General features: G+C 40.4%; 1 protein-coding gene across 1 annotated transcript; it reads left to right on the plus strand.

Annotated features, from left to right (window-relative positions):
- Positions 1–5,332: 5,332 nt before the first annotated feature.
- On the plus strand, positions 5,333–18,707 carry ttc21b (tetratricopeptide repeat domain 21B; the record flags this gene model as incomplete). The annotated part of the gene is made up of 29 exons (XM_083908925.1): positions 5,333–5,356; positions 5,694–5,823; positions 6,568–6,678; positions 6,762–6,928; positions 7,023–7,145; positions 7,610–7,767; positions 8,280–8,364; positions 8,520–8,618; positions 8,718–8,910; positions 8,995–9,092; positions 9,298–9,498; positions 9,624–9,753; positions 9,843–10,000; positions 10,253–10,477; positions 10,560–10,798; positions 11,088–11,160; positions 13,132–13,242; positions 13,326–13,464; positions 13,583–13,689; positions 15,456–15,644; positions 15,868–15,978; positions 16,075–16,156; positions 16,294–16,444; positions 16,514–16,675; positions 16,761–16,956; positions 17,267–17,491; positions 18,276–18,396; positions 18,480–18,547; positions 18,630–18,707. 29 exons carry the CDS (start codon positions 5,333–5,335, stop codon positions 18,705–18,707), a joined length of 3,954 nt encoding a protein of 1,317 aa, XP_083765051.1.
- Between the last annotated feature and the right edge of the window lie 406 nt (positions 18,708–19,113).

Consider the following 19,113-nt stretch of genomic DNA (forward strand, 5'->3'; position numbering starts at 1 on the left):
CCCTTGGCTGTTTTCTACTTCTGTTTACATTTTTCAAAGGGGTATTTAGGTGTGTTACTTTTTGCCATTTCTTCCACCCGAAACTGTGTCACGGCTCCATCTGTCGTTCCATGTTATAAAGGTATAGCTCCATTAATATGAGTATATTTTGCATGTCATTACAACTTTCAATACTTACACTGTACGTTGTGCATTATGGAAGAATGTTTTGATTAAACAGACTTTGAAAATCGCCCATCAATCAAATACAGAATGCTTGTAGTGTATAAGTAAACTGCATGCAAGACTGCTATAACCCATTTTATTGGAAAGCCATAAGAATAAAGATAACATGTACATCAAGTATGCCTAGAATCTTTTTATTTATATGGTGAGGTCTGAGTGAAATAGTTAATGGTGGATTAGAAGAAGAATTATCTATGGATTTTTGGATTACGTTGACTTTTTTTGTTTTTCAGTCAGGGAGCCCATAAGCTTCATTAATCATTAATAACATTGTCAATGGTTTGAGCCTGTCACCAGTTCTGTCCTTCATTCGTCTTGGTGTGAAATACCATTTTCCTTCTTCTTTAGATTCTTGATTGATCAGAAACAGCACCAGAGACAGAGAGGACATAATATATTTGCTTTGTTTCCCTTGTTTTTCTTATTGTATCTGTGAAAAGAGTCATTTTTAATAAGAAGTCTACCTGTCTGGCTTTATACACTCTTAGAAATAAAAGTGCTAAGTATATAAGGTTCTTCAGCTTGTCCTCATAGGAGAACCCTTTTTGGCTCCAGGTAGAGTGTTTTTATAAAGCTTCTACCTGGAACCCTTTCGGAGGGTTCCACCAAGAACCCTTTTAAAATCCTTTATTTAGGAAAGGGGTTTTAAAGGGTTCTCTGGATCGAAATGGTTCTTACTGGAACCATTAGTGTTACCAAGAACCCTTGAAAAAACCTTTCTTAGGGAAAGGGTTTTTCAGAAGCAAATGGATCCAGGTAGAACCTCAGCCCTTGAAGAAGGATCCTTTTGGAACCCTTATTTCTAAGAGTGACCCTTATTTCACTCTTAGAAATAAGGGTTCCAAAAGGGTCCTTCTACAAGGGCTAAGAGCGTACACTCTTATTTCTAAGGGGGTACACCTTATTTCTAAGAGTGTACACTCTTAGTAATAAGGGTTCCAATATGGGCTGAGGTTCTACCTGGAACCATTTGCTTCTGAAAAATCCTTTCCCAAGGAAAGGGTTTTTCAAGATTTCTTGGTAACACTAATGGTTCCAGTAAGAACCAGTTTGATCCAGAGAACCCTTTAAAACCCCTTTCCTGAATAAAGGGTTTTAAAGGGTTCTTGGTGGAACCCTCCAAAAGGAGCCAAAAAGGGTTCTCCTATAGGACAAGCCAAAGAACCTTATATGGTTCTACTTAGCACTTTTATTTCTAAGTGTGTAGCCTAGTCCAATATTTTGAGTGCACATCACTTTTTTTTAGTTCTATATTTTATGTAGTGATGCTGAATGGCATTTTAGAAGTTGTATTACCATTATAATTTTCAAATATCCATATTATTTTTATTTTATTTTTACTGGAAAATTGACCCATGCTTATTTCCTTATGTTGACACTTGTTCCAATTTCAATGTGATAATCATTTATCAAATCCTAAAGCTGCACTGAGCCATCGTCTTGGCTCTTGTCTTTGGCCTTTGTTTGGTATAGTCGTGTCATTGAGAGCGACAGGCAAGAATTGTATCATGATGGTTGAATTATGTTGATGAGCAATGCTCATAATGTTATGATACCAGGCTGTCAGAACTCATCTTAAAAGATCTAAAGAACTAACCACACACGTGTAGAGCAGGCATTAAATATCCTCTTTGATGGTGATGAGCTCCATGACTGCTACAGTGCTGATAGCTACCAAACCACACTCAGCATTAGTGTCATTTCAGAAACTGTAAAAATGTTGAAGCTATCAGTGTCCATTTCTTGTACAAAATGTAATGAGCACTCAAACTGTTAATGGTCTTATATGGATTTCTTTAGTCTCTTGGGATATTGAAGGCACTCGTGAATGTATGACTTTAAGAAAATCATCTTGAGGGAAATGACAAAACACTTTGTTAAAAAAAAAACTAAAAAAAAAAACTTCATTATACTATAGTCCTCTCAATATTTCACATATTTAAATTTGTGTGTGCTTTTTGGTTGATCAAACATTTGCACAAGAAGCCCGGTATCCGACTTCTGAGTGGCTTTTGTGGCTTCTGCCGGAAACTATTAGCATCTTTAGTGAGTGGAAGATGTTTTTATTAATTATTAACAACAGTCTAAATGTTCATTACAGTCCAGCATTGCTTTTACCCATTGTGACTGCTGGATCCTTAGGAGGCGGAAGGCAAAGTGCTGATAATTCCTGCCATTTTGCCTCACAAAGAAGATGTGATTATCAATTACTGCCACATCCACTCATTGGGCTTTATGGCTCATATGTTGTTTTTCTGACATTCGGCAGTTGTGGTTTGTCTTAATGCATGTCCACATGTCAGCATGTTGGGAAAAATCACTCACTGTAACGGAAACAAATGGGTGAATGTTGATATGAAAATGTAAAAAAAAAAAAAAAAACCATCTATCCACTAATGTAAGAAAAGTAATGAGTGAAAGCAGTATCTCAGTATGTATGTGGACATTATGTCATGGCAACAGGTGGAGTTACAGAACTGCTTGTAAATCAAGAGTGATTCTGCAGATTCTTCTTGTTGCAGGATGCTCAGCAGCAGCAGCAGCAGCAGCACAGACCTCAGACCGGCTGCCTGTATTATAGAGTGGAAGGCTGGAAGTCGCTCTGCTGTCTCCAGCCAGGAGCCAAGGTGGGCAATAACACTGTACGTGGACATTTTAGACGCGAAAGCACGTCTACTTGGCTGGGCTCTCGCCACGGGGCATGCATCGGAGGGGAGCATATGAAACACAATTCTGAGAGAAATCTGAGAACGTTAACTATAACAGCTCTGTAATTTTATTTGCTGTACAGAGATGGGAAGAAAATCCTATTAGATTAGGTGGTGGTGAGTCCCCACCCCCGCCCCCACCCACCTTCCCGATGTGCAAATAGACAAACACTCAGACTGACAGAGAGACATGCACGCACACTCACTTTTTATCTAAGCCACTAAATTTTCCGCTCGCACACGCACTCACAAATACCCCAGCGGTTCACACACAACACACTTCTGTGAGAAGTCCCACACACACATGCACATATATTTACTGCAAAAACTAAAACTAGTACAAACAACTCCTTTTATTGCAACACATGAAAAACAAAAAAATAAGAGTTCATTTTCAAGTGTGCTGCTTGTATTATTGGGCATGGCTCTTTGATCAATAATGGCTTGTACAAACCACAATGGATATAGCCATTAGAATGCTATAGCAGTATATCCCAAGGGGTAGATATTCCACAGTATTTCCCCTAATAGGTTTTTAGATGCATTCTTTGTAAGTGCAACAACACATGCAGTATTTATTGCTCTTTGCTAAGTACCACACCTTGCTTATCTCCCATGCAACTACTATGTTCCAGTATTATTGAGAATGCAATTTATTTCGCTCGGATTGATAAATAAATAAAGACAAAATAGTAAATATTATGAATCATGCATGTTTATATGGTCAAATAAGTCGTGAGCTAAATACAGCAGACATTTACCATTGCTGCACACGCTCCGAGCTCGATACCAACCTGATTTACTCTTCCATTGATGTGTGCTGCAGAGAGTAATGATTATGTGCCAGAGTCAGTGCTAAATAGTATCTGACAAGGCATGGAAAGGTCTCTTCTGCAACAGTTGCACCCATGATGGACATGATGGCCGCTTCTGCCATGGACTCAACACTGTAGACATCAGGATTTCATACTTAACAGTCAATGCATCGTGTTGCGTAACATTGAGGCACAGTTTACAGCTGGCGAGACGGAAGCATGTCTCTGATGTATATGATTCACTCTTCAAAGCTTGATATCACATGATAACAAAAAATATGATGAGATGGGTGGATATAATCTTTGTGTTTCCAGCACATGTCAGGGAACGGTGGTGGCTGGGTAAAGCATCCTTTCCTTTAAATACAAAATAGAACATTTTTAAATCATGTTGGAGAGAAAAAAAAACAGACAAATCCAACACTAAGCCTCCTGACCACACAAATGCAACATTTGTGAATGTAACCAAAGTCACTGAGCTCCCTTTAACTTACTTTGAATATATGGAAATAATTAAAGTCACTCTGGCATGCAATGTTTTTAACCTACTGAGATATCCGTGAAATGTCAATACAACCAACTCACACCAAGTTTCGACTGCAGCTTCTTCAGATTTGATTTTATTCACAAGGCTTGTATGTGGCGTATTATAGACTACCTCGTGTTTATTACCCATCAGAATACTTGTTAAGAGCCACTGCAACCAATTAAAACCCATAACATGCCCTTTTTTTTTTTCATTTACCGTTGAGTGATTACAACTCCAATGGTTGTTTCCAGGCTGAAACAAGCTCTAAGCCACAAGGTATAGGAGCTACTGTAAACACTTGCATTACCAAGAATGATAAACATATATTAAAATATGATAGTGACTGACAGTGAAAAGTAACAGTGACAGTAATTGTATATATATATATATATATATACAATTATTATTATTATTAATGTTATTACCTAGACAGATAGACTTTGAGCATATGCAGTATACATACTTAAAACACTATTAAACAACTATTAAATAATAATTGTTATTGATACTAATACAGTGTTATTATTAGAGATTGTACTAATAGTAGTGGTGGCTGGTAGTAATCACATTTTATAAAAGGGTAACTCTGCCACCTAGAGTTTCAGAGCGGAACTAACTGATTTAAACATACATAATATTACTATAATATTACTATTTCCCGTGGGTTTAGTCTGCCCGGTTTCAAATCTGACAGGTACAAAATACTTTACCAGCCGACGCTGAACAACTCCACTAATAAAATGTTTTCGAATTAGTGAACAGTGTTGGGAGTATGGTTACTAAACAAGTGCTAAAAGATGCCGGTGGTAAACGAGCAGTTTGCGTTTCAGGTTGTGCCTGAAATTCAAAACGTGGGGCAAAATTAATACCCGCACGTATAATCGTTCCTAAGTTACCAGACAACGCTAAAAGAGTTGATTCAAGATGGCGGATACACAACGGAGACGGCGATAATAATAATAATACATATCGTTGTTATCCTAAACTACTGCTTAGAAGATGTGAATTGTGCGTTATTTTATTTTCAGGTTTGCAAATAAAGCGCCTCAACAAAAATGGAGGACGAAGAGACAACGTTGGTAAGTGTCTATAGTTATTAGTGACACGACACTGTGTTCAAGTGAGCGCTGAGTTATAATTCATTATAACATTGTTACAGTGTGAACAGTCTCGACTGCTATATATATACTTTATTGTATATGGTGAGAGAATGCGACGTTTGAACGGCAGTCTATTCCACAAACGTCCTGTGTGAATTTCAGCAGCTACACCTAGCTAACACAAGCTAATGTCTGTTTGGTTTGTATGCTAACATTATTGTGTTTATAAAGTAACATCGGCTGAGGCGTGGATTTTCCTGTGCTCGCCTCCTTAGCCAGTCCTGACTGCACTGACTGTCTCTATGTGTCTTCACAGGCTTTAATACGGTACTACTGCTATGAGAAGTTCTTCAATCACGCTGTAAATGCTGCAGCAGCTGCCAAGAGGAGGTTCAGCAATGATCCCATTTACAGCTTTTTCCATGCATATGGTTCCCTAATGCAGGGTAAGCTTGAAAGAATCAAACAAAACAAACAAATGGCATTAGATTGTTCTGGTCAGATGATTGTGTCTGTAACAAACAAGAAGGAAAGGAAGCCTTTCATGGATTCCAGATGAAAACACAATCTGAATCTCTAACTGGAATTAGGTAAATGGTAAAAAGGACATCATTCTGACGAGTAAAAACTCAATTGCCGATATCTGGAACTGTTGTTTTGATGAGTAAGAATGGCGTTGCAGATATCGTTGATGAATATCCTGTCTATCGAGTAAATGTTAATTTATGTTATGGTGCCATATGCCTCTATTTAAAAAGGCAGATACACTAAATTAATCAAACACAACATATTATAAACAAAACTACGTACGTATACATGCATCACTTATTAGATAAATATCACAGAAAATATACAATCACGTGGGAAAAAGAACATAGAAAAAAAACATACTGAAAAATAGAGGAATCTTTTTTAAGAATCCAATGCAAATTCAGGCTGACATACATCAAAAAGACAAAAAAGATGCAGCAAGAGCTTCCATCAACAAGTATTGTGTAAACCTTTGGAAAAGACAAACCTATTTTCCCAAATATCTCCAAAGTGTCTTAATTGAATTGAGCAAAAGTATTGTTATTTGAAAAATAACCACTTTCAAAAAAGCTTTATGGTATTGAGGGTAACATGCAAGAAACACTGCTATTAATGATGTTTGACTGTGTCTTTGCCATTATGTTACTTTCTTACTACAGATCAAATTCAAGAAGCCACTGTAGAGTTGGACACATTAAGAGACAGTCGAGATGTATCTCTCTGCGCACTGATGGCTCTTGTCTATGCTGAGAGAAAAAAGACAAACCCAGGTAACTCAACACTAGTCCCTACTTAAATTACATGGACACACTTGTTTATAATAATATTTGATAAAGTGTCTTTGTATTTACAGACAGAGAAGTCATTCAACAACTTGATGCTAAGGTCAAAGAAGATCGTAAAAGTGCGTCTCCCAAGAGTCTTTACTACGCTGGGCTGTTTCTCTGGCTGCTGGGGCGAAATGATAAGGCAAGGGAGTACACCGAGAGAATGATCAAACTCTCCAATGGCTCCAGAGAGGTGAGACAATGTATGCAACGTGAAAGCATGCAAAGCATTTATGTGTACGACTACGACAGGACTTGTAAAATTAGAAGTGGCATTTGTTGTTCAGGGGACGATACTCAAAGCCTGGATAGATGTCACATCTGGTAAAGACGCCTATGCCAGGAAGGCTGGAAAATACTTTGACGAAGGACTGAAAGAGAAAGCGGATGTTTTCGCCCTGATGGGAAAGGTAAGATGGGAACTCCACATTCAACGTGAATCGTCCAGCTGAAAATGTTATGACGCTGTCATTTCTCCCATTTCCTATGACTCATACAGTTTTATTATCTCTGCCAATGTGGTTATGTTTTAGTTTGTTAGTCTGATAGAGGTTATGACACAAGGAAGCCATTGTTATAGTCAGTTCACCTTGTTAACCACCAGTGAGTGCTTTCTCTTGTTGTGTCCGTAATTGCTGTTGTGCGGTAATTGTATCCTTGCCATCACTCTAGCTCTTATATTTCTCCTCTTCAGTTAATTCACTCACCACATGAACTGGTTGCACGGGCAGCAAATTATTTCGAATATTTGAATATAGCCTTGGACATATGGAATCCTCAGATTCAGAATAAGATATGTGGGATATTTGTACATGTTGCACAATAAGAGACTATTTTCTACAATGGCACCTAAGTTCTATTTGCTCTGTCTTAGGCACAATACTATGAATATCGTCAGAACTACTCTGGAGCATTGGAGATGGTCAACCAAGTCATTGTTAGTTTTCCTGAGTTTGTGCCTGCTCTCATCAAGAAGATGAAATTGCTGCTTAGCCTTCAAGACTGGGAGCAAACCATAGAGGCAGCACACAGGTAATTTATGAGCGGGTTAGGGTCACATGTCTCAGATATGTGCAAGTCACAGAAGAAGGGGTTTCAATGTCTCTGGTGCGATCGGTAAGTGCAAAACCATTTGTAATCAGACAAAAAAACACAGTCTGCCTTTACAAATGGCTTAGCATTCAAGTGCAAATGAAACACAAATGTGACGCCTCAAACCAGTGCATACTGACTAAGCCATTGTTTGTGCTCACCCTTCTGGACCACAGTCAGCCACACAGCATAAAAACACAGCCTTTGAGTCCAGATGCTAAAGTCTATCACAAATTCAAGGAGTTGTAGTTCCAAGGGTTCACCCATCGTACAGGATACTTCCCATTCTTTGGTAGTTATGAATGAATCACTTTGAGTTGTAATTGTATTTGTCTGGATGCTCAAAAGCATTGGAGGAGTATCGTATGTTCTCTTGCTATCAATCAGAGAAATCCAAGCTTATTACGTGTAGGAAATGGACTACATTCACAGCACCTTGTGTTATGTTTCAGGCTTTTACAGAAGGATAAAAATAACCTGGAGGCGGTGCGGATGTTGGCTCTACATTCGTTGTGCAGAGATGGAGATATTACTGAGGTAAAGTTCATCCCTTTTCTAGTGTGTGCGTTCAACACTTCAGCAGGAACCAAACAATAATTTTGAATGCCACATCATTTTTGAGTTTTGATTAAGCTGTTAAAAGTGGTGCTTGTCAATTAACAGAAAGTGTTTTTACTTTTTTCTCTTAACAGTCAGTAAAGCAGCTTTCAAACCTCATTAGCAACTTGGATAACGTGGAACCTCACAACCCGGAGCTTTTCTACAGAATGTCTCTTGCATTCACTCGTGTTGTAAGGCAATTTTCACGATTCTCTCTCATTCTTAACTCTCGCCACTAAAGATTAAGGATCCTTTACATTGTCTTTAACTTTGTTCACGTTTCCTTGAAGTGTGGACGAAATGAGAAAGTGATTGAGCAGACATTCAGGATGGTGGAAAGAGCCTTCTCTATCACATCAAGGGACTCGGATTTAGCCACAGAGTTGGGCTATCAGATGGTTCTTCAGGGCAGACTCAAGGAGGCTATGAAGTGGTACAAGACTGCCATGACTCTGGATGAGACCAGTGTTTCTGCTTTGACCGGTAACACGTTACAATGATTAATCGGTTGACCTGTCAGGGTGGTGAAGACGATATTAACATTTTCTTATTCTCTCTCTCTCTCAGGCATAATTTGTTGCCAGCTGATCGAGGGCCAACTTGAGGATGCTCAACAACAGTTGGAATTTCTCACAGAGATTCAACAGTCTATTGGAAAATCGGGGGTAATATAATCTGTCCATAAATGCTGGAACATAAGAATATTGAATATTTTTTACAATGAATATCCTGAGAAAAATTGGCTGTTCAGAATCATGACTAATGATTAAACACAGAATATTTGTGTCCTTCTGCTATCGACCACTTTTATTTTGCCCAAAGATTTGAGCTTTTATCCCTGTATTTAGTTCTTTTATTCCACTCTATTAGGAGCTATTGTACCTGCGTGCTGTTTTGGCAGCGAAGAAGCGCCGACCACAGGACGAGATTACCAACCTTCTGAACGATGCAGTAGACACACACTTCTCCACGCTGCAGGGTCTGCCGCTGGGAGTGGAGTACTTTGAGAAGCTCAACCCTGACTTCCTCTTGGACATTGTTAAAGAGTATCTTGCACTTTGTCCAACCAAGGTACAAAATCCAGACCTAGTGTGTCCTCAGTCTGACGTGCATCCTGTTCCCACTAATGATTGCTCATCATTTGAAATGTTTGAGAAACTTTCTAGCAAATAACACCTGTACTGATAATGTTGAAGCCTACAGTCCAAGGCCAGGCTCCTGCTCCCCAACTCCAGCACTGTGCCTCTCTCTTGGATACTGTGGTCAAGGTAGTGCCAGGTCTCCTTCAAGGGGTCTTCCTGTTAGCCAAAGTCAGATATCAGTCCGGTGAGTATTGCATTATATAATAGCAGTTTATCTTTTTTTTTTTTTTACATTTGCTTCTGATTCAAACTGCACTGTCCCTGTTCATCCAGGTGACTCCGAGGCTGCTCAGAGCAGTTTAACCCACTGCTTGGAGCAGTGTCCTTCCCATGCAGATGCTCACCTACTCATGGCACAGATCCACATGCAGCAGGGTAACTTCACGTTGTGTTCCCAGTCTCTTGAACTCTGCCTCAGCCATAAATTTGAGGTAAGATAATAATATATAGTTGCTGTAATGAGGAAGTGTGTGTCCAGGCTTGTATTTGACCCTTAGAAAATAAAGTTAAAAGTCTGTCAGCTTGTCCTGAGCTAGACCGAATATAGCAAAGAATGTAGTACTGAAATGTCTGGTTAACATAGTAGAGAGGTGTAAGCTCAATAAAAGCTGCTGTTGTTTGAGTCATGTTAAAAACCTAATCTCAGTATCTCATAACATATCATTACTTCTCACCCCTTTCAGATTCAAGAACATCCTTTGTACCATCTGATCAAGGCCCAGAGTAAGAAGAAAATGGGTGAACTGACCGAGGCTATTCAGACGTTGCAGATGGCCATGAGTCTCCCAGGTGTCCGCAGAGCTGGATCCTCCTCCAAGTCCAAGAGTAAGAAGATTGAGCTGAGCCCTGCTGACTGTGTCTCTGTGTTCTTGGAGTTAGCTGAAGCCTTGTGGCTCAATGGTGAACAGGTATGATTGTCCTGTTTGGTTTCCACCTATGTCTGACCTTGATTTTTTTTTTTTTTGCTAATGTTTTGATTTAATGTTTCAGCATGAAGCAGCAAAGGTGATGCAAGATGCCATCAACGAGTTCTCGGGAACCCCTGAGGAGCTACGCGTGACTATTGCCAACGCGGACCTGGCCCTGCTCCGCGGCGACACCTCGCTGGCACTGAGTATGCTGAGAAACATTACGCCGGAGCAGCCCTATTACATCCAGGCCAAGGAGAAAATGGCAGACATATATCTGAATCACAGGAAAGAGAAACGTCTGTATGCAAGCTGTTACAGGTGAGACGAAAATTCAGATCCAAATGAACACAAGAAAAAAGTTAATCTATAAAAATTACCCACTCCATATGCTACTGCCCTCCATCTTTATTTGGCTTCAATGCATTCTGACAAATATGACATTGATATAGAACCAGAACTTGCAACCCCAGCCTTAGTTTTCACCCTGTAATTTGTAGTTTCAGTACACTAGATATGTTGTAATTTACACACATCGCTGTGCTCTTTCCTCATTTGCCCACAGACGCTTCTATGCTGTCTAACTGTGATATCTTTGTGTTTTCTCCAGAGAAATGGTGGAGAAGTTGCCCAGTCCTCACACATATCTCTTACTAGGAGATGCCTACATGAACATTCAAGAAGTAAGTAGTGAATAATATGTTTTCCTATGATAATCAAGAGCAGTTTTCATGGTCCAAAATGCTTCAAATAACAAAATCCTTGTCTGTAGTTTGTCTAATCACTGTTTTAGTTATAGTCATTTACCTGTGTACTCTGTATATATGCAAATTCATTTTTTAATTTTCATCATGTATGCCTGATTATGACATTTGTATATGACACAGTTTCTTTAAATTATTCAAAAATAAATTACAGTTACAGTTAATTCTCATTAATTAGTTTCCTGTTTGGAATATTTCCAAAATCTCCAAACAAAAGCTCCCATGTGAAGTTTCTGGAAATTTCCCAGGAATTTTCCACCCCTTTGCAACCATATTCAAATGTAATCAAAAGTGATGTGACACAGCAGAAGGTAATAATGTTACATTCAAGCTCAAAAACTCTGTTCCAAGGGAGAGTATAAGATATTCGGTGTTTCCGCTTAAATGAACAGGTTCATGTACAAATTGGTTGAAACCAACTGTATCGATAAAGGCCAGAAATGCCTTATCAAAGGAGTCAGTGGACTTATTTAAATGGATATTGAAATCTAGTGTTTTGAATAGGTTTCAGGTGGTCTGTAAAGCACCACAATATTGAAGCCTGTGTGCTGGACCGGGGGTGTTTTTGTGATTTCAGTGAAAAGAGATCTGTAGATTAAGGCAACACCACCTCCTTGTTTATAATAACTGGCTTAATTGAAAGGAAGGAATACATTTGGTTTCAACCAGGTATCACATAGACCAGTCAAATGTCTGCTTTAATGGACAATGTCCTAATATTTATAAGAGCAAATTTTAAAGTTTTGTCTTGACCCATGGATCTCAAAGCTCCCTCTGGTGGTACTTGGAGGAAAATCTGAAATACTGTTCTACTCTATGTACCAGTATGTGATTAGAGTAGGGCTGAATGTGTAAGTAAATGAAACAAATTACAAGAAAATGAAATAATAATAATTAGAGTCACCTTGTCTCTCGCTCCTTAATCTAATTTCGCTATACCTGTGTGTGAAGATGATGGGAGAGCGAATTATCTAATTGGGAATAAATCTGCTCAGCTTACTTTGCGCGACCTATTTACACCACTGTATTTTAACGCTGGTGATAATGGTGTATGGGACATAGTGGTGTAATGTGTCGTAAGACTAGATTGGGTGCTTTCTGTGACTTCTTACTGTGACAGCAGTGTGGATGGCAAATGTTTTTTTTCTGATTTAAATGCTCAATACCTGAACTGGGGTTTGGAAACCCTCTCAATATTATAAATTAAGCTACAAAAGAGCATTCATCTACATGTCCTTTACACCCAGAAGATTTACAGCCTTTCAAATACGAAAGAAAAAGTTAATCTGCTGGAAATGATGTACTGAGGTCAGAGGAATATGATGTCACTCAACATTTTATGGAGGCTTTAAAAAATGAGTGAGCTGTTTTACCCATCCCCTTTACCCAATTGGTATAAAAGAAAATAAATATGTACAGTACATCAACTAAGCACCGTGGATGAAACCATTAAAGGAAACACTACACGTATTCATGCACAGCTGGACCCAGTAACCAAGCTGAAATGAGTATGATGTAAAAATGGAAAAAGGGACACAACTTCCCCCCTGTGTGTGAGTGACGTATTGTTGACTGTAGAGATGGCTTCAGCTGCATCGTTCAGTCACAGATGATGAGGTCTGCTTACCTGCATGGTTTTATGGGTAGCAACCCAAGCCTCCTCCTGAGGTCAGTCATGTTGACGCATGCTCCGGTTGCATAACTCAACAGTCAGATATGCTATCTTAAAGCCATTTTACCACCAGCTCTGCAAGCAGCAGCAATTAATGCACTGCTGACCAAATATTTACAGCATTTCGAAAGAGATATGGTGCGTCAACGCAATATTTACAAAGTCCTAAAACAAGCAAGAGGTTCTGACACCGCTTATTGTCATTTGTTTATCCTTAGCCAGAGAAAGCCATTGAAGTGTACGAGCACGCTCTGAAGAAAAACCCCAAAGACGGTGCTTTAGCCAGCAAGATTGGAAAAGCCCTGGTCAAGACTCATAATTACGTCAAGGTTTGTTTGTGTATTCGTTTGAAAGATAAACAAAGTTCACGCAGAGACAAACCGGTGTTGATGCAAGTGCTGCTCGTACACAGGCGATAAATTACTATGAGGCTGCTTTGAAAACGGAGCAACAGAACTTCCTGCGCTATGACCTGGCCGAGCTGCTGATGAAGATGAAGCAGTATGAGCGCTGTGAGAAAGTCCTGCACGAGGCTCTGACCCATGAACCAGGTACTTGTTGTGTCACAGTATTTTCAGACACATGCACAGATAAAGTGATGCTAACTGTACCAGCAAAATATCGTATTTACATGTTGTTTAATGGTGTATTGCTCTCTGTATTGCTCAGTGAATGAACTCCCGGTGCTCTCAGATGACTGCCGTTATCAGGTCCTGTTGGCAAAAGTCCAAAATAAGGTTGGCAAAAACGAAGAGGCTTTACTCTCCCTTCAAAGAGTAAGTTACTTCAGTTATCTGTGTCAAATATATTGATTATTTCCAAAAATGACCGACTCTTCTTCCCCAAAGCTGTAGTATGTAACTTTTGAATATTTGCAAATGTCCGTGACATTCAAACCATTGTCAAATGAGTTCACACAATCTTGATTAGGCCTATCAGCTCCACACAACTCTCCTCTGTCTTTCTCAGTATAGCAGTGTTTTGTTTTCGGGTTGCCCGGCAACATTCCTTACACCATGCGCGCGCGCACACAGACTGACGCGTTTCAAGTCACGACTGACGAAAAGGCATAAGAGCGACGCCATTAAATCGAGATGGCAGCAACCTGTTGGACCGTGGACCTCTATAGTCATCTTTTCAGAACGCTCTGCGGCCTCACCTGAGAAGTGGGGAAAATCTGATGTCACTGCCCTTCTCTGTGGCTGAAAATGCCAAGAAGCACCCACGAACATTTTCCTCCTAATCCTAACAGTCCTGACTCATGCAGACAGCCTCTGTGTGTGTGTTTGTGTTTTTATATGGGTATCTGTGAGGACCAAAAAACGTATAAACCTAAGGGAGTGAGGACATTTTGGGAAAGTGGGGACATTTTGTCTGGTCCTCATGTCCTGTCATTCCTTTAAAGGGCTTTTTCAGGGTTAAAACTTGGTTTTGGGGGTTGGGGTTAGACTTGGGTTTCGGTTAAAGGTCCCATATAATGCAAAATCAACTTTTTAATAATTTTAATAGTTATATTTGGGACTCTGGCGGACCTACCAGTCGCCAAAGTGTAAAAAAAGATGACTCACTCATGTTTTTGTGGTCCTCCTCAGTCTAAGTACAGGAGATAACACACGAAATGTTGACTTCCGCGCTCATTGGGACGTCACAATGCGCTAAATTCCTGGAGTTGTTGTCTCGCGGAGCTCCGCTTTGTCCGTAAAACACGCGAGAGTACTGGAGAGGACAACGGCATCCGAAAACCGGAAGTCCGCAAAAAGTTCTATTCTTGGCTCCACAGAGTTCTACACAAACTTCCAGCCTCAGAGGATTTATCTGTCCAGTGGATACATGTTATATATGACGGCAATGTGCCTGCTAGAGCCTGCACTGATCACTTTTTCCAAATGCTAACTGCTGTTAGCTCCCAGTAGCCTCTGTGGCTGATGTCATTCCTGTCCCTTGAGTTCCGTTTTACTTTTAAACAGAGCGTTCGGAACAGGTCCGTTTTGGCAGGGTGATTGAACTGCTGTGGTGCCTCATCCTTATGGTATTTTGACCAAAGCACGTCACAGACATGTTCATTAGGACACCAGGGAACTAGGTTAACTTGGAGAAATAGGATATAATATGGGACCTTTAATAATAGGGAAAGGGGCGAAGGAATGCATTATATCTATGATTGTACTAATGTACTCATGTTGTGGGGACATACATCTATTTACACAGTCACATAAAGGAGACATGTCCTCCTTATGGGGACAGAAAAAGTCACCTTAACATAAATTATTACATTTTAAGGTAAAGACATTGTTGTAGGGTTAAAGTTAGAGTAATGAATGTAGGTCAGTGTAACGTCCTCTGAAGTCATGGAACTCAGACTGCGTGTGAGAGAGAGAGAGACAAAACTGCAGCAGGAGAAGGCATGTCTTCTTCACTGCAGCGTAGTGTCTTTGATGCAAGCATTTTAAATAGCACTACTCATCTTCTTGTTTATTCGGGGATGATAATGATAATTACTGACGTTATTTCCATTACGTGGCTGTGCATTTGTTGTCTGTAGGCTCGGGATGTGCAGGCCAAGGTGCTGAAGCGAGTGCAGTTGGAGCAGCCTGACGCTGTCCCCGTGCAGAAGCAGCTTGCCGCAGAGATCTGCGCCGAGATCGCTAAACACTACACGAGTCAGAGGGGCTATGAGAGAGCAGTGAAATTCTACAAAGAAGCTCTTGTGTATTGTGAGACCGATCGAAAGGTCAGTGCAGCCGAATCAAAAACGTCCTGTGTACTCACTGCAGCTGTGACTAACAGGCATCTTTTAGTGTCGCGTCCCTGTGTTTCGAAGATTTCGTGATCTTAGCTGTTTATAGTTTAAGAGAGGGGGGAAAAAAAAGAAGCAGGTTCAATTGCCCTACATTATTCCACAAATGATCTTGTCACACAAACCTAATTAAAATGAATGAGCTCCCTGTTCATAGGTCATGCTGGAGTTGGCTCGGTTGTACCTCACGCTGGACGAGGTTGACGCGTGCCAGGAGCAATGCAGCGTCATTCTGAAGAATGACCAGTTCAACGAAGACGCAACTCTGGTTTGTTCTGTCTGCCTGCCACCGCAGTTGTGTGTGACCTTTTCTTTGGAACTCGCGTGTATATATCGCTAATTTCTCACATGTGTTTGTCCTCAGATGATGGCTGACATTATGTTCAGGAAGCAGGACTATGAACAGGCAGTTTTCCACTTTCAACAACTCCTGGAGCGCAAACCAGGTGCAACAGAGTCACGTTTCTCTTTTCTTTTTCTTTTTTTTTAAACCACAAGTCAGTGTGCTCAATATAACTGTGAATTGGTGGTGTGAACCTTCTCGAAATGTAAATGCATTAGAACCTCCCAACTGTTATTTCAGACAACTACGCAACCCTGTCACGTCTTATTGACTTGTTGAGGAGAGCCGGGAAGTTGGAGGAAATCCCCAGATTTTTTGATATGGCAGAAAAACATTCTTCCAGGACTAAGTTTGACCCGGGGTTCAACTACTGCAAAGGGCTTTATCTTTGGTAAGTATGGCTAAGTATGCTTCCTCCAGTATTTTGCATTATGTGACTAAAGTTGTGCTCACTCCTCAGGTACACAGGGGAACCGAACGATGCCTTGAGACACTTCAACAAAGCACGGAAAGACAATGACTGGGGTCAAAATGCTGTGTACAACATGATCGAAATCTACCTTAACCCTGACAATGACACCATGGGAGGGGAGGTGTTTGAGAATCTTGACGGTGAAATTGGGTGAGCAGCAGTGGGACAAAGTAAACACTATTACCACAACCCACAGAGTTTTCGGCGCAAAGTTTAGTTTCCTGTCTCTCAACAGGAATTCCACAGAGAAGCAGGAGTCGGAGCAGCTCGCCGTGAGAACAGCAGAGAAACTGCTGAAGGAGTTAAAGCCTCAGACAACAGGTGGACACATACAGCTCAGCATCCTGCAGAACTACTGCATTATGGCAACCAAGCAGAAGGCCAATGTAGAGAGAGCCCTCAGTATTTTCACAGAGATCGCAAACAATGAGGTAATTAAATTCCAGATGGTGCATACGATTCATATCGCCCGGACGTTCTTGTGTCAATAAACCCTCACTGGAAGGTATATTTACACTCTGTTAATGTTAGTCATTCCATTTGATATTAAACCGCACACCTGACAACTGTGTTTGGCTGAATCAAACACTTACTGCAGTTCAGCTTTCTTAAAAACTATTATTTAACTGTCAAGTGTGGTTTTGGAGTAAACACAGTGGCATGAAGTGTGTGTGTGTGTTGGGGGGGGATCGGTGTTTTCAGATTAAGCCTGTCTAAACGAAATTCTTTGGTTGGATTTAGAAAGACCACGTCCCTGCGCTGTTGGCCATGGCGACAGCTTATATGATGCTCAAACAAACTCCCCGAGCCAGGAACCAACTCAAACGCATCGCTAAGATGAACTGGAGCATTGTTGACGCCGATGAGTTTGAGAAGAGCTGGCTGCTCTTGGCAGACATCTACATCCATTCGGGGAAGTACGACATGGCCGGGGACCTCTTAAAGAGGTGCCTCAATCATAATAAGGTCAGTGTTGAAAATTCAAGGCAAATAAAGATGGCGAGTCTAATGGTGAGATTGTAGATTGTGACAAACAGAGGTCTCCATCACTCTTCCCTCCCTTTCCCAAGCGCGGCAGGGAACTGTAGTTTCCACAGAGTGGAACAGTTCGGTTCTGTACGCATCTTATCGCTAGAATAGCACCAAAATAACTGTCACCAACCATTTTTCCTTCCCTTGGGGTTATTTAAGTAATTTTACAGTACGGGTAGAGTGAGACCGACACAGAAGCGTCACTCCCTTGCGACTGGTGTTTATTCAACACCTGGAGTCTATTCTCATACAAAGTTGAGGTTGACAGCCATCGGGCACAGCTCACACTCCACCTACCAAGTGAAAGATGCTGTTCTCAGTCGTAACGCAAGCCTAGGCCAAGGCTTTCCTTTTCCAAACTGCACCATACTGTATCTAAACAAACTGTACCATGATGGAAACACGGCATATGGTGGTCTTTCTTCTTTGTTGGTTTAAGCATCAGGTTCATGGTTTATGACGGAGCCACTTTTCCTTCACTTCCACTCCACAAAGCACAAAACCACATGTCCATTTGGGGCTGCTGCGGGAACATGGCAGCACAAGATGGGGGCGGCCTCCATAAAGCAAAACGTTTTATTTTTGCACACTCACACAGACGTATAGGTAGTTCACACTAGCTCTTCAATTCAAAAAATGATCATCAACATTCTTTAGATTGGTGAAGTCCTCTTTTGTTTTTAATGCTTAGTGATAATATTGGTATTTTTCTCCACAGTCGTGCTGTAAAGCCTATGAATATCTGGGCTACATAATGGAAAAAGAGCAGGCATTCCGTGATGCAGCACTCAATTATGAACTGGCTTGGAAATATGGAAATCGGACTAACCCAACTATTGGTGAGTCAAACCCATTCTTTTCTGGAAGTAGAAAAAAAAAAGAATTAAGAGACTTACTGTATATATGTGTCTTTCTATATCAGGATACAAGCTTGCTTTCAACTACTTAAAAGCAAAGAGGCATGTTGATGCCATAGACGTGTGTCATAAGGTGAGACACCTGAGGATGTTCAGAGTTTCAACAGCTTTAAACTGTTTTTAATCCCATTAATCTTGTTTGCGTTCATCCACAGGTCCTGGCTGCTCACCCAAACTATCCAAAAATGAGAAAGGACATCCTGGACAAAGCTCGGTCTGCGCTGAGATCCTAGTGCTGGATGTGTGTGTGTGTGTGGAGATGGAACCAATGTGTGTTTTTTAATGAAATTTAATTAGATAGTTTGGCGTTCGCTCGGTTCAAAGAATGTGCAGATATTACTATTATTTCTTTGGGAAACCCTCTTAAACGTGATATAAATTTTTTTGAGTATATAAATAGTGGGGCACTGACATTCCTGAAGGAAAACCACAGAGTGCAGAATAGAGGAGGAGGAGGAGGAGGAAGGGGGTTTCAGGCTCATGCAGGTTTTTTCTTTCCTCACAAAAGGCACTGAAGAACATTTGAGTATATTTATGAAATCTGTAATGTTGCCTGTTACACAGCCTGTTTTTAATTTTAATGATTACTTTAGTTAGGATAAATATTGTTTACTTATATACAAAATAAAGTTATTTAGA

This window comes from Microchirus variegatus, assembly GCF_963457635.1.
Source record: "Microchirus variegatus genome assembly, chromosome: 22".
Lineage (NCBI taxonomy): Eukaryota > Metazoa > Chordata > Actinopteri > Pleuronectiformes > Soleidae > Microchirus > Microchirus variegatus.